We start from the raw sequence: 14,809 nt of genomic DNA on the forward strand, positions 1-14,809 counted from the left end.
GACCATCAGTTCTGCCGCCTGCGGGCCGGGGGTGAAGAACTCCCCCTGGCCTAGAAGAACTCGGACCCCGAATCCCACGTGCAGCTTCCCCCGCCCCTCACTGCAGTGCGGAGCGGGGAGCGGAAGCGCCCCCCACCTCCGGGAGAGCCCTGAACCCGGCACCCCACAGCCCCAAAGTGGCTTCATCTGACCTCGGCCCGATCGGAGCATCACCTTGTCTGGAGCGCGCGCGCACGCACGCACACACACACACACACACACACCGGGCGGTCTGTGCTACACACACACACACACACACACTCACACACACTCTCTGCGCTGTCTCTGTGCCTCTCACACTCTTGTGTGCAGTGGCCTGCCTCTCACGCACACTCAGTCACACACCCATTGGCCTCTCTGTCTCACACTCGCCTCCCCAAACCCACTCGTGCGAAGGGTGTGATGCTCTGTCCTTGTGGCCTTGAACAGCGCCTCTGGGCTGCTCGGGCTGCTCTGGGCGTTTCACGCTGGTTCTTTCTCTCCCACTGCAACGTGGGGACAGCCGAGGAGTTTGGCCGGTGAAGCCGAAGGAGGCGGAGTCGGGACCCCTGGGGTCTGAATCCCAGCCATGAGCTGATCACAATGGACGGGACGTTACAGCCCAGGGATATGTTCCCAGACCCGAGGACCAGCCCTGTCCGACAGGAAGTCGCTGTCACCATCCCAGAGCTGAGAAATGTCCAGCTGGGCTGGTGCCTCAGTTTCCCCTCGGCAGGGTGGGGATGACAACCCTGCCCCCGTTCCCAGCCGTGCGGGGTGGGTAAAACCACCTGCAAGGAGGGCCCGTCTGACCCTGCCGGGACACGGCTGGGGCCGGGGAGAGGCGCTCGGGGGTGGGAATAACTGGGCGTTATTGGTGTGTATTGGCAGCTGGCAGCTGCCAGGCCCAGCTGACCCCGCCTGGGACAGAGACCCGGAACCGGGGAGTCTGCGCCGTTAACACCTCAAACCTCCGGCTCCCGCTCCCCCAGGGGCGCCGCTCGGGGGGCGGCAGCCCCGGGTAGGGACCGGAGTGGGGGATGGATCTTCCCCGGCCGCGGTGGCCCCGGCTCCGCCCCGACTGTCCAGGGGCGGCCGTTCAGCACCGCGGACAGCTCCGTGAGCAAAGTGAAGGGAGGCGCCACCCAGCGGCCACTGGCACAGGGGCTTTGGGGGTATTAAGCACCAGCTCGCGGGCCGCACCCCGGGAGGGGGCTGTGAGCCCCAGCTGGAGGGAGGCCCCCAACTCCCTCTGCGAGCAGGGACGGGGACCCCACTGCTCCCGCGTTTCCTAGCGGAGAACTCAGGCAGCCCCCGAGTGAGGACATGGGGACCCCCCGGTGAACCCCGAACTCTCGTCCCCCACACAACAAGCGGTCCTGGCGCACCGCAGAGCCTGACACAGGAAGCTGCACCCCAGAGGGGCCCCCCTCGGGCGCCTCTCCCAGGGCGGGTTGCAATGACTGTCTCTGCCGGCCGTACTGACCCCTCTGTGCTGAGCTGGGCAACTGTCGCCTCGTAAACCTCCTGTTCTACCTGCTGGGAGAGAGACACCGCTGCCTGCGGCTGAGCTTGGGGACCCCTGAATCCCATCACTCTGTGACCCACAGCCCGGGGGCTGGATTATACACGCAGCGTCCAAGTGCCCTCTGCCCGGCGTTATACAAACGCACCGTCTGAGAGTACGTGACTCTCTCCATCTCAGATCTTCCGGCAGCTAATGACAGCGCCGTTCGGATCTCTTATAAAACGGGGTATGCAAATGAGCGCGGGAGGTTCCTGTTTAAATCCGGGCCTCGCCCAGCCCAGGGGCACCGGTAGCCGATCCGCAGCGCCCGGCTCTCTGCAGCTCCCAGCCCAGCCCGGACAACGCTCCCCGCCCGACCCACGGACAATGGCGCTTTGCCTCACAATTGTTCTCCTCGCAGCGGCCTTGCAAGGTATTTAGTGCCCCTGAGTCAGTGGCGGAGCCGGACGCCCGGCCACTTCTTGCTGCTTTCAGCCCCTTCCTCTCCCTCCCTCTGTCCGCAGGGGCCCGGGGCCAGGTGCGGCTGGAGGAGTCCGGAGGGGACGTGAAGAAGCCCGGAGACCCCCTGCGCCTCTCCTGCAAAGCCTCCGGCTTCACCTTCAGCAGCTATGCGATGAGCTGGGTCCGGCAGGCGCCCGGCAAGGGGCTGGAGTGGGTCGCTGCTATAAGCGGCAGTGGGGGTAGTACGTACTACCTGGATGCGGTGAAAGGCCGCTTCACCATCTCCCGGGACAACGCCAACAACCTGCTGCAGCTGCAGATGAGCGGCCTGAGGCCCGAGGACACCGCCCGCTATTACTGTGCCACAGACACAGCGAGCAGAAACCTATTGAAGGCCGGACACAAACCGAGCCGCGGCGGTGACAGTCCCGCCCGCGCCCGGCAGAGGGCGGCAGCGAGTTACAGTCAGATTTAGCCGCATTGCAAATGGGCCATTTCCCCCTGACTGAACAGACCTTGTCAGCTCCGCTTCACTGAGACCCCCCTTTAAATACTCTTCTGACACCCCCCCACTCATGCCTCTGGCGAGCCGGGTCTGTGCCCACGACAGCTCACGCTGCAGACACCTGTGAGTCAATAACCTGCCCCAGGGCTGCTGCTTGTTCTCCAGGGCACCGACTGACGCGGCTCCATGTCTGACACTAGTCACAATTCCTGCTTTTCAATGGCCTGTGCTGCACAATGCAGGGGTGCAAGAGGCAAAGTATCTATAGATTTGATTCGATTGTGCTGGACAGACACATAGATGCGGTGTGTGGGGACAGGTAGAGACAGAGATATCTCAAAGTGTGACTGTTCTTGAGTCCTTGTCTCTGTGACTCGGTGGGTTCAACGCCGCCACCCACCGCCCCTCCCACGGCCACCCCGGCGACAGGCGGTGACGCCCAGCCCCGCCCAGGAGTAGCCTGTCTGGCCCAGCTGCAGGCCGCGGGGGCACCCACAGCCCGGGGACAGGCCCTGAACCCTCCCCTCCCCCGGACCTACCGCAGGCTGGGTGGCGGGGCCGTAGGTTGGGACCGCCCACCGCAGCCCCGCCCCCCCAGCTGCTGCCGCCGAGCTCGGCGCTCCCAGCAGACGGCGCCCCCTGCTGTGTGACGGGTGACACCGCCCCTGTCTCCCCCCGCCGGTTTCCTCCGAGTTCTCACCCCTCCCCTGGGGAAAGCTGCCGGACACCGCGCATGCGCCCGCCCGCGCGCTGCACCCTGCAGCCTGTGCTGGGGGGTCAGTCCCGGCCTGCGGCTGCAGCTGCTCCAGGGTCGCTCTGCAGGGCCGGGGCCCCATTGTGCAGCCTGTTGGAGCTGCGCTGTGCGGGCTGGCTCTGGCCTCCAGCTGCCCCCCACGTCCCCCGCCCTGCAGCTGCTCTGGGGGAAGCACTTTGGGGGCTCCCCGGCCCCAGCAGCCCCGCAGCCTGTAGGGCGCTGAGGTGGGGAGGAGGCTCCGGGGCTGCCCCCAGCGTGCAGGGTCCCCTGTGCAGCTGCAGGCTGTGTGCGGGCGGGGCGGGCTCTGAGGGCTGTTCCCTCCACCTGCCTCTGCAGAGTCTGGGCTATGAGGGGTCAGGTGCCGCCTCCTACTGTCCCCCGACAGCCTGCAGCTTTCTGGGGGGCCGGGCGTCCACCCCCTCCAGCCGCTCCCTGTGCTCTGCACGCCCGGGCCTCTGCCTCCTCCCGCCCAGCACAGCCCCTCCTGTGTTACTCGTGTGCGGAGCTGGGTCTGTCCGCTGCGAAGGGGACATCGCCCTGCGCTGAGCGCTCCCCCGGCCCCTCTTATCCCGCCCCGGGGCCCGCATGCAAATCCCGCCCCGGGCCTTCCGCTCAAATACCCGCCCCGGCGCCGAGGGGCCTCAGTCTCGGCCCGGCCCGGCCCGCTCAGCACCACCCACAATGAAATCCCTGGGGCTGTTCCTGGCCCTGCTCTCCGCCCTCCGCGGTGAGTGTCCGGCGGAGCGGGGAGTCGGGGCCACACGCCGGGTGGAGTCGGGGACTCCTGAATTCACCCCCCGCTCTGTTTTCCCTCCCCAGGTGCCCGCTCCCAGGTGCAGCTGGTGGAGTCCGGCCCGGGAACGGCGAAGCCCGGAGAGACCCTCGCCCTCACCTGCAAAGTGTCCGGGGTCTCCATCTCTGACAGCAGCTACGTCTGGAACTGGGTCCGGCAGCCCGCCGGGAAGGGGCTGGAGTGGGTGGCTCGGATATACCCGCATGACGGGAGAACGTGGTTTGCGGAGTCCCTCAAAAGCCGGACCGGCATCTCGGCGGACAAGGCCCAGAACCAGTTCTCCCTGCAGCTCCGCTCGCTGACAGCCGCGGACACCGGCACCTATTACTGCGCCAGGGACACAGTGACCCGGCCAGATCAGGGTCTCGTACACAAAGGGGAAGCGGCTCCCGAGCCGGGCAGGGAAGTCAGTTCAAAGGGAGACGTGAGCCCGGAGCCCTGCACACTCTAGGACCCAGGTGTCCCGCAGCGGGGGGTCCAGAAGTGACACAGCCCAGAACAGACTTGTCAGCACAGGAACCAGAACCCGTCAGTCCGACCCGTCCTGGGGAGCGGGGCCAGAGGGGTCCCCCAGCCGGGCCCTGGCCCCTCCCTCCCTCCCTCCCCAGCCAGACGGGACTGCCCCGCTCACCAGCCCTGTTCCGATTGCAGCCGGCCTGGCCCCTGCTCCGCCTCTGGCCTGTTCCCGGGAAGAAAGGGGGCCCGCGGCTGCCTGGGATACAAAGGCCAGAGAGGGCCATTAACTCCCTGTGAGACCTCAGCAAACCGCAACTGCCTTCCCCGCCCCGCACTGACGCTGCGCCTGGGGAAACTGAGGCGCCACCTCGGGTTACCACAGGCCAGTAGGAAACACCCGGAACCGAACCAGGAGAAGAAAAATCCTCACACGCCCCGCCCCCCTCCACTGCGTCACACCAGGCTGTCCCCGTCCCCTCCCTCGGACACCGCCACCACCCTGCCCCCACTCAAGGGAAACCTCAGGCGCTCTCCCTCAGTCAGCGGACTCGTGGCTGGTTGGAACCCCTCCCCCCACCCGCCTGGAGCTGCCCCCCACAATCTGCGTCCTCTCCCTGCCCCTCCCCTCACAGGTCTGCCCCCCCGCGGGCCTGTGACCAGCTCGGGCCGAGGACACGGCGGTGCGTCACGGGGCGAGGGGGGGACACAGCGATGGGAAACCCAGACAGGTTCGGCCAACAACTCCGGCGTGGGAACTCGCAGTTCATCTCCCGGCCACCAGGTGGCGCTGGGGCCACGAGACCCGCCCTCCCCTGCAGCGGGGGGTTCTGATGGGGGGGACACGCCCAGGGTTTACTCAGAGGTCAGAGCTCTGGCCAATGGGAGCTGAGAGCTGCTGCTGGGGGCGGGGCAGCAGGCAGAGCCCTCCCCCTCCGAGCCCACGGTCGCAAAGGGGGGCGGCGGTGGACTCAGGAACTGGAGAGGCCAGAGGAGGCCTAGGGGCCCGATCCTCCCGCCCGGGGGCTCACCCGCTGCCAATGCCGGGGGAGGCAGAACTCCCCGCGCATGCGCTGTTCTCTGCACTCCCAGGGGCGTCATTTCCCTCTGCTCTACCCTGGGCCAGAGCCCCTCCCCCCGCACACGGGAGACACTTCCCGCCCCACGCCCGAGTTAACAGCCGCCCCCAGCGAGGCTCTGGGCTGGCTCCGTGACGTCACCGGCCTCATCCCCTTGTTTCCCCAGTGCGGTTATAGGAGCCTCCGGCCCGCCCGGGATGTGCCCGGCGCTGCACAGACACACAGCGGAGGGGAAGGAGACGCCTCCTGTCGGACACACACGGAAGCAACTCAGCTCCTCGGGGACAGGCGCTTGTACCTCTCCTAAGGAGCGGCCTATGCAAACAGGGGTGACGGGTTCGAGTCCCTTATCAGCAGCGAGCCATGCAAATAGGGGGAGAGGTTCTTGCTTAAATCCGGGCCTCGCCCTGCCCAGGGGCACCGGGAGCCGATCCGCAGCGCCCGGCTCTCTGCAGCTCCCAGCCCAGCCCGGCCCGGACACCGCTCCCCACCCGCCCCACGGACAATGGCGCTTTGCCTCACAATTGTTCTCCTCGCAGCGGCCTTGGAAGGTATTTGGTGTCCCTGAGTCAGTGGCGGAGCCGGAAGCCCGGCCACTTCTTGCTGCTTTCAGCCGCTTCCTCTTCCTCCCTCCCTCCCTCTGTCCGCAGGGGCCCGGGGCCAGGTGCGGCTGGAGGAGTCCGGAGGGGATGTGAAGAAGCCCGGAGACTCCCTGCGCCTCTCCTGCAAAGCCTCCGGCTTCACCTTCAGCAGCTACTACATGAGCTGGGTCCGGCAGGCGCCCGGCAAGGGGCTGGAGTGGGTCGCTGCTATTACCACCGATGGGAGTAGTACGTACTACCTGGATGCGGTGAAAGGCCGCTTCACCATCTCCCGGGACAACGCCAACAACCTGCTGTACCTGCAGATGAGCGGCCTGAGGCCCGAGGACACCGCCCGCTATTACTGTGCCAGAGACACAGCGAGCAGAAACCTATTGAAGGCCGGACACAAACCGAGCCTCGGCGGTGACAGTCCCGCCCGCGCCCGGCAGAGGACGGCAGTGAGTTACAGTCACACTCGGTTATGTCCACAGAGCGATGTCGATATATTAGAGTTCATCCGTCGGTCCCGCAGTCACTGCATTCCTGAGTGAATTGAATAAAGAACTCCGCCCTGAACTGCGAGAACTCGGCCCCCAAACCTGACCTGCTCCTCCCGCCCGAGCTCAGAGCCAGGCCGGGGGTGGCTGTGCCCCGGACATGGGGGTTGCTGGGGGCGGGATTTTTCCCACGACATGCGAAGGGTGGGGCAGAGGGCAGAGGAGGTTGTAGGGCAGGGCGGGGCGGGGCGGGGCGCAGCGGAGGGGGGGGCACAGCTGTAATGAGGTGTGATGGGGGCAGCCGCACCCCCAGGAAAGCGGCCAGCTGGGGGCGGAGCTTCACATGGCTCCCCCGTCCCAAACAGTGCCAGATGGGGGCAGACCCCACCCACCGCCCCTCCCACGGTCACCCCGGCGACAGGCGGTGACGCCCAGCCCTGCCCAGGAGTAGCTTGTCTGGCCCAGCTGCAGGCCGCGGGGGCACCCACAGCCCGGGGACAGGCCCTGAACCCTCCCCTCCCCCGGACCTACCGCAGGCTGGGGGGGGCGGGGCCGGAGGCTGTGAGCGCCCACCCGATCCCCGCCTCCCAATCAGCTGCCGCCGAGCTCCGCGCTCCCAGCAGACAGCGCCCCCTGCTGTGTGACGGGTGACACCGCCCCTGTCTGCCCCCGCCGGGCTCCTCCGAGTTCTCACCCCTCCCCTGGGGAAAGGTGCCGGACACCGCGCATGCGCCCGCCCGCGGGCTGCACCCTGCAGCCTGTGCTGGGGGGTCAGTCCCGGCCAGCGGCTGCAGCTGCTCCAGGGTCGCTCTGCAGGGCCGGGGCCCCATTGTGCAGCCTGTTGGAGCTGCGCTGTGCGGGCTGGCTCTGGCCTCCAGCTGCCCCCCACGTCCCCCGCCCTGCAGCTGCTCTGGGGGAGCACTTAGGGGGCTCCCCGGCCCCAGCAGCCCCCGCAGCCTGTAGGGCGCTGAGGTGGGGAGGAGGCTCCGGGGCTGCCCCCAGCGTGCAGGGTCCCCTGTTCAGCTGCAGGCTGTGTGCGGGCGGGGCGGGCTCTGAGGGCTGTTCCCTCGACCTGCCTCTGCAGAGTCTGGGCTGTGGGGGGTCAGGTGCCGCCTCCGTCTGTCTCCCGAAAACAGGAGCTTTCTTGGGCGCCGGGCGTCCACCCCCTCCAGCCGCTCCCTGTGCTCTGCACGCCCGGGCCTCTGCCTCCTCCTGCCCAGCGCAGCCCCTCCTGTGTTACACATGTGCGGAGCTGGGTCTGTCCGCTGCGAAGGGGACATCGCCCTGCGCTGAGCGCTCCCCCGGCCCCTCTTATCCCGCCCCGGGGCCCGCATGCAAATCCCGGCCCGGGCCTTCCTCTCAAATACCCGCCCCGGCGCCCAGGGGCCTCAGTCTCGGCACGGCCCGGCCCGCTCAGCACCACCCACAATGAAATCCCTGGGGCTGTTCCTGGCCCTGCTCTCCGCCCTCCGCGGTGAGTGTCCGGCGGCAGCGGGGAGTCGGGGCCATACGCCAGGTTGAGTCGGGGACTCCTGAATTCACCCCCCGCTCTGTTTTCCCTCCCCAGGTGCCCGCTCCCAGCTCCAGCTACAGGAGTCCGGCCCGGGGGCGGTGAAGCCCGGAGAGACCCTCGCACTCACCTGCGCTGTCACCGGGGGCTCCGTCACCAGCAGCTACTACTGGCACTGGGTCCGGCAGGCTCCGGGCCAGGGGCTGGTGTGGATGGGATACTGGACCGGGAGCACAAACTACAACCCGGCTTTCCAGGGCCGGATCACCATCAGCGTGGACTCCTCCAGCACCAAGTATTACCTGCGGCTCAGCTCGGTGACAGCCGCGGACACCGGCACCTATTACTGCGCCAGGCACACAGTGACCCGGCCAGATCAGGGGCTCGTACAAAAAGGGGAAGCGGCTCCCGAGCCGGGCAGGGAAGTCAGTTCAGCGGGAGACCTGAGCCCGGAGCCCCGCACAGGGCCAGGCCCGCGGACCGGGACTCTAGGACCCAGGTGTTCCAGAGTGGGGGTCCCCGGCCCTGCCCCCTGTGATGGAGTTCTGGGGTCCCCCAAGCTCTGCACCCTGTCCGCAGGCAGGAGAGTCTCTCACTCAGCAGGAGAACAGTGGGTTTATTAGCCGACAGGACACAGCATCATACAGAGGAGTCAGTGCAGCCGGCAGAGACAGCCAGTCCAATCCATGTTGAGGAGAGGAGGCCCCGAGGGGCCCCCAGAGCTGGGGCCTGGCCCCCTCCTTTGTCTCGCACTCCCTCAGCCCAGACTCACTGCTTCCAACTCCCAGTTCCAATTCAAACCCCTCAGGCTCCACCTCCTCCTTTGTCTGCAGTGCAAAGGTGTTACCTGGTCATCAAGGTTACCCTCAGCAGGAGCCCCACACCCTCTGTGAGCCACTCACACACACACAGGTATCCCCCACTCCATCACATCTCTCCCCCATTCCAGATCGAACTGAGCAGGGTCACTCAGCCAGTGACCTGGGGAAGTTCGGGGCTCTCCCCTTGTGACAGGGCATCGGCTGTACCCTCTGTTCTCCCCTCGATGTGCACCACCTCCACGTTATAGTCCTGCTGGGGGAGGCTCCAAGTGAGGAGCTTGGTCTTGGCCCTTTTCATGTGATGCAGCCGGGCAAGTCCCTTTAGTTCCCTCCGGTTGGTTGGTCTCCCTGCTTCGGCCCCGGTCTGTCAGCCACGTTCTCAAGTCGGGCAGGCAGAGCCCATACAGATGCTGCAGCACCAACAGGTCAAACAGGTCTTTTGTGGTCTGGGTCCTGCCCCATCCGACCACCAGTCCATACAGTTGCTCCAGCCAATGTCTGGAATTCAGTTACAGTCCAGTAACGGAAGGTACAAATGCTTCCACCCTTGGCATTTAGCCAGACCACCACAATGGCTGTGTGCCTCAGTTTCCCCTTTCATGCCACACAATAGGTTTGGAATGTTTCTTCTCATGTCAGAGGTTGCAACACTAGTTACAGGGAACAATGGTGACATTTCAGAGTTACAGACTCCTTCAACATACAATTCATGCTTCTACATCAATGTCATCATCTACAGCTTTTGGTAGCAGCACCCCTTGGTTACAGCAGTCAGCGTGAGTAACAGAACAAACCCATTGCAACTGTACATTTACGTTGCTCTTTGGTAGACCACAACTTTTGTGTAACCTTCTTGAGAATCTGGTATTTTGGGGATAAATGGCTGAGGCCTTTCTTAGCACCATCAAGTTCTAATCTTCTCCCTTGCCCCCTGGGGTGGAAATCTGATCTCTCTGGGTGGGCCCTCCCTTCTAACAAGAGCTGGGCCATTGATGATCTCAGGGAGACGGCCCCCGCCCAGCCAGTCTGGAAATTTGCAAACCAAACTGCTTTTTGAGAGTTGTTTTGTGTGTCCCAGATGCAGAATCCAGATGAAGGAATCCCTGTTTATCCCTTACTGGCCCACCAGGCCCACAGCTCCTTTGTCCTTTTACCTCCAACTTCTGCCTCCCCATGGAATCAGAATTGGAGTCCAGTGTGAGAATATAAGTGTTTCCACCATCTGGAGATGGGGAATTGCTGGCGCTCTCCTGCATCCTACAGAGATTGGCTGTGCAGCTGTTTTACTTGGTTCTCACAGCGCTGCTCACATTCCCTGATAGTTTTTACTTTACTTGCACCAGTTCCAATTCCTGAGAAACTTTTACACTGCCTGCTTTGGACCCTTGCAGAGCACAGCCAGTGGTTTCACACTCACACAGGTCCTGGCCATCTGGGGCTGAAACAAACTTCTCCCCAGGCAAAGGGCTGCTCTGGCTCTTACAGACATGCACCTTTCCTGTTCACTCTCCTTCACCTCACTCCCATTTTCTGCAGTCACCACAGACGGGTCAGGAAAAGTTTCAGGGAAATTCTCTTCCTTAAGAGCTTCCCCAAACAATAACTCACCCCTGTCTGCCTCCACGGGGGCACTGCTCCCTTGAGCCACAACCAGCTCCTGGGTTTCACCTACACCCAGGATCACTTCTGGCCCATTAGGCAGATTCCCACATAATCCCCCTCCAGGCAGACAGCCAGTACCACCGGACAGAAGGTTAGGATCCCTTTCCTCCCTTCTGCTACCAGCTCCTTTATCTTCATCAGTCAGCATAACTCCATTGCCCGTCTGTTCTTGTGTCCTGGCAAGAGGATGACTCTGGTAGGACAGAGTCCTCTCACCCCCTCCCAGTAACACCTCAGCATCAGGCAAAGAACAAGTACCAGAATCGTCTGGTCTCTGGGATTCCCTGATGATCCTAACTGGATTAGACCAAGTTAAAGCATCATCCCCCCTGAGAGACACAGAGGTAGGCCCACTTCAAATCTGGGCTTCAGCTGCCCTCAGATCCGGGTCTGGGATCTTGGCTCCATCTCGAGCCCCCACAGGCTCAGGCAAAGGATTCACTTCCCCAGAAGCAGAAGCACTTTTCTTGCACCAAGGACCAGTGTCCTTAGCAGGGATACCACTGCCCATCCCAGAGCCATTCCCTCTGCTCCAGCCCCCATGGCTGGATTCAGAGACACACCTGGAATGCTCTTTTCTGGTGGATCCTTCTCCAGCCACCCCAGGCTGGGGAACTCTTCCTCAGACAATGGGCTAATTTCCTCATTGGCACCTTTTCCAAAGGCAGGCTCTGCTCTCTCCCCAGGCTGCTGCTGCTGTTCAACACAGACAGACAATGGGAGACACTCTCTCCTTTGTCCCAGCCCCCCGGCTGGTCTCCACACACACACAGAAGGTGGAGCAGCTTCTCTCACAGACAACTTGCCATTCCCAGTAGATCAGCTGCTTTCCTGCACAGACACACAGGCACCTTCCTCGGCCCAGGCCTGGAAAACTCTTCGCAGGTCTGTCTTGGCCACTAGTAGATTATGGGTTGGAATCGCTCCTTCCCTCCTTGAGCTGTGGCAGGCCACTCGGTTCAGAGCTCCAGGTAGTCCAGGGTTCCCTGCCCCGATCCGGGCTCACCTCTGCAGGATTCTCCTCAACCCTCAGCTCTGCCACGGCACATCCACGCTGCCTTGTCCAGCTTCTTTAATCTCGATTCAGTTTCCAGGTGCTGCCACTTCACAGCAGAGTTGCTCAGCGTGGTTGCAGGCTCTCAGGCTGATGCCCTCTGCACCCCACGATTCCTGGAAGAATCCCTTCAGTGTGCCAGGCTCCTTGCGGGTCACAAGCTGCCCAGGATTAGGCCGTAGGCCCCTCCGCCCTCTGGGACCGACTCCAACAGACTCCCAGCGGAACCCCTTCTTCAGTGTGACACCCGCTCTCAGGGACCATGAGCACACAGTCTTGGGAAGAACTTATTCAGCGTCAGCCTCCTCAGGGGTCACTTGTTCCTGGGGGTTGGGCTCTCGGCCCCTCCACCTTCTGGGACCGACTCCAACAGATTCCCAGGAGTAACCCCTCCTCAGGTGTGACACCCCCTCTCGAGGACCACGACCGCAGTTGCTTGGATTCGGCCGCAGGCCCCTCCGCCTTGGGGAACTGCACCTCACTGCCCGTCAGCACAACTGGGTCTCGCAGGCCCCACTTCTTCTGGGGCCCCGGTCACTTACTGCTGGATGCTCCATCCTCGGGGTGCAGAACATCCCACTTGTGACACCAGTGTGATGGGGTTCTGGGGTCCCCCAAGCTCTGCACCCTGTCCGCAGGCAGGAGAGTCTCTCACTCAGCAGGAAAACAGCAGGTTTATTAGCCGACAGGACACAGCATCGTACAGAGGAGTCAGTACAGCAGGCAGAGACAGCTAGTCCCATCCATGTTGGGGAGAGGAGGCCCCGAGGGGCCCCCAGAGCTGGGGCCTGGCCCCCTCCTTTGTCTCTCTCTCTCTCCCAGCCCAGACTAACTGCTTCCAACTCCCAGTTCCAATTCAAACCCCTCAGGCTCCACCTCCTCCTTTGTCTGCAGTACAAAGGTGTTATCTGGTCATCAAGGTTACCCTCAGCAGGAGCCCCACACCCTCTGTGAGCCACTCACACACACACACAGGTATCCCCCACTCCATCACACCGGCCTCCTCCCTTTCTCCCCCAGAGCGGTGACAGGAGCTTCCGGCCCTCCAGGGAAGTGCTCGGCGCTGCACAGACACACAGGGGAGGGGAAGGAGACGCCTCCTGTCGGACGCCCACGGAAGCAACTCAGCTCCTCGGGGACAGGCGCTTGTACCTCTCCTAAGGAGCGGCCTATGCAAATAGGGGTGACGGGTTCGGGTCCCTTATCAGCAGCGTGATATGCAAATCGGGGGAGAGGTTCCTGCTTAAATCCGGGCCTCGCCTGCCCAGGGGCACCGGGAGCCGATCCGCAGCGCCCGGCTCTCTGCAGCTCCCAGCCCGGCCCGGACAACGCTCCCCGCCCCCCCCACGGACAATGGCGTTTTGCCTCACAATTGTTCTCCTCGCAGCGGCCTTGGAAGGTATTTGGTGCCCCTGAGTCAGTGGCGGAGCCGGAAGCCCGGCCACTTCTTGCTGCTTTCAGCCCCTTCCTCTCCCTCCCTCTGTCCGCAGGGGCCCGGGGCCAGGTGCGTCTGGAGGAGTCCGGAGGGGACGTGAAGAAGCCCGGAGACTCCCTGCGCCTCTCCTGCAAAGCCTCCGGCTTCACCTTCAGCGACTACTGGATGCACTGGGTCCGGCAGGCGCCCGGCAAGGGGCTGGAGTGGGTCGCTGCTACTAACCAGGGTGGGGGTAGTACGTACTACCTGGCTGCGGTGAAAGGCCGCTTCACCATCTCCCGGGACAACGGCAACAACCTGCTGCACCTGCAGATGAGCGGCCTGAGGCCCGAGGACACCGCCCGCTATTACTGTACCAGAGACACAGCGAGCAGAAACCTATTGAAGGCCGGACACAAACCGAGCCGCGGCGGTGACAGTCCCGCCCGCGCCCGGCAGAGGGCGGCAGCGAGTTACAGTCAAACATTTGAGCTGCGCGCATACACACATATATATGAGACAGGCCATCAGTCCTGCCGCCTGCGGGCCGGGGGTGAAGAACTCCCCCTGGCCTGGAAGAACTCGGACCCCGAATCCCACGTGCAGCTTCCCCCGCCCCTAACTGCAGTGCGGAGCGGGAAGCGGAAGCGCCCCCCACCTCTGGGAGAGCCCCTGAACCCGGCACCCCAGAGCCCCAAAGTAGCTTCATTCGACCCCGGCCCGATCTGAGCAACAGGTGTGGAGCACACACACACACACACACACACCGGCCTGTCTGTGTTACACACACACACACACACACTCTCTCTCTGTGCCTCTCACACTCTTTTGTGCAGTGGCCTGCCTCTCACGCACACTCAGTCACACACCCATTGGCCTCTCTGTCTCACACTCGCCTCCCCACACCCCCTCGTGCGAAGGGTGTGATGATCTGTCCTTGTGGCCTTGCACAGCGGCTCTGGGCTGCTCGGGCTGCTGTGGGCGTTTCACGCTGGTTCTTTCTCTCCCACTGCAACGTGGGGACAGCCGAGGAGTTTGGCCGGTGAAGCCGAAGGAGGCGGAGTCGGGACCCCTGGGGTCTGAATCCCAGCCATGAGCTGATCACAATGGACGGGACGTCACAGCCCAGGGATATGTTCCCAGACCCGAGGACCAGCCCTGTCCGACAGGAAGTCGCTGTCACCATCCCAGAGCTGAGAAATGTCCAGCTGGGCTGGTGCCTCAGTTTCCCCTCGGCAGGGTGGGGATGACAACCCCGCCCCCGTTCCCAGACGTGCGGAGTGGGTAAAACCACCTCCACAGAGGGCCCGTCTGACCCTGCCGGGACACGGCTGGGGCCGGGGAGAGGCGCTCGGGGGTGGGAATAACTGGGCGTTATTGGTGTATATTGGCCGCCGGCAGCTGCCAGGCCCAGCTGACCCCGCCTGGGACAGAGACCCGGAACCGGGGAGTCTGCGCCGCTGACACCTCAAACCTCCGGCTCCGGCTCCCCCAGCGCCGCCGCTCGGGGGGCGGCAGCCCCGGGCAGGGACCGGAGTGGGGTTATAGATCTACCGCGGCCGCGGTTGCCCCGGCTCTGCCCCGGCTGTCCAGGGGCGGCCGTTCAGCACCGCGGACAGCTCCGTGAGCAAAGTGAATGGAGGCGCCACCCAGCGGCCACTGGCACAGGGGCTTTGGGGATATTAAGCACCAGGTC

General features: G+C 64.0%; 4 gene segments (V, D, J or C); all 4 read left to right on the forward strand.

Moving 5' to 3' along the window:
* The first annotated feature begins 1,912 nt into the window (after window positions 1-1,912).
* Window positions 1,913-2,462, forward strand: LOC142004575 (Ig heavy chain V region 914-like). The segment is given in 2 exon segments: window positions 1,913-1,958; window positions 2,050-2,462. Coding segments are annotated over 2 exon segments (459 nt in total).
* Window positions 2,463-6,076: 3,614 nt separating this feature from the next.
* Window positions 6,077-7,945, forward strand: LOC142004576 (Ig heavy chain V region 3-like). The segment is given in 4 exon segments: window positions 6,077-6,122; window positions 6,222-6,524; window positions 6,746-6,818; window positions 7,789-7,945. Coding segments are annotated over 4 exon segments (579 nt in total).
* Window positions 7,946-8,080: 135 nt separating this feature from the next.
* On the forward strand, window positions 8,081-12,860 carry LOC142004577 (immunoglobulin heavy variable 4-59-like). The segment is given in 3 exon segments: window positions 8,081-8,126; window positions 8,220-8,548; window positions 12,720-12,860. Coding segments are annotated over 3 exon segments (516 nt in total).
* A 192-nt stretch (window positions 12,861-13,052) lies between these two features.
* Window positions 13,053-14,480, forward strand: LOC142004768 (Ig heavy chain V region 3-like). The segment is given in 3 exon segments: window positions 13,053-13,098; window positions 13,190-13,486; window positions 14,461-14,480. Coding segments are annotated over 3 exon segments (363 nt in total).
* The last annotated feature ends 329 nt before the right edge of the window (window positions 14,481-14,809 follow it).

This window comes from Carettochelys insculpta, chromosome 32 (genome assembly GCF_033958435.1).
Source record: "Carettochelys insculpta isolate YL-2023 chromosome 32, ASM3395843v1, whole genome shotgun sequence".
NCBI lineage: Eukaryota > Metazoa > Chordata > Testudines > Carettochelyidae > Carettochelys > Carettochelys insculpta.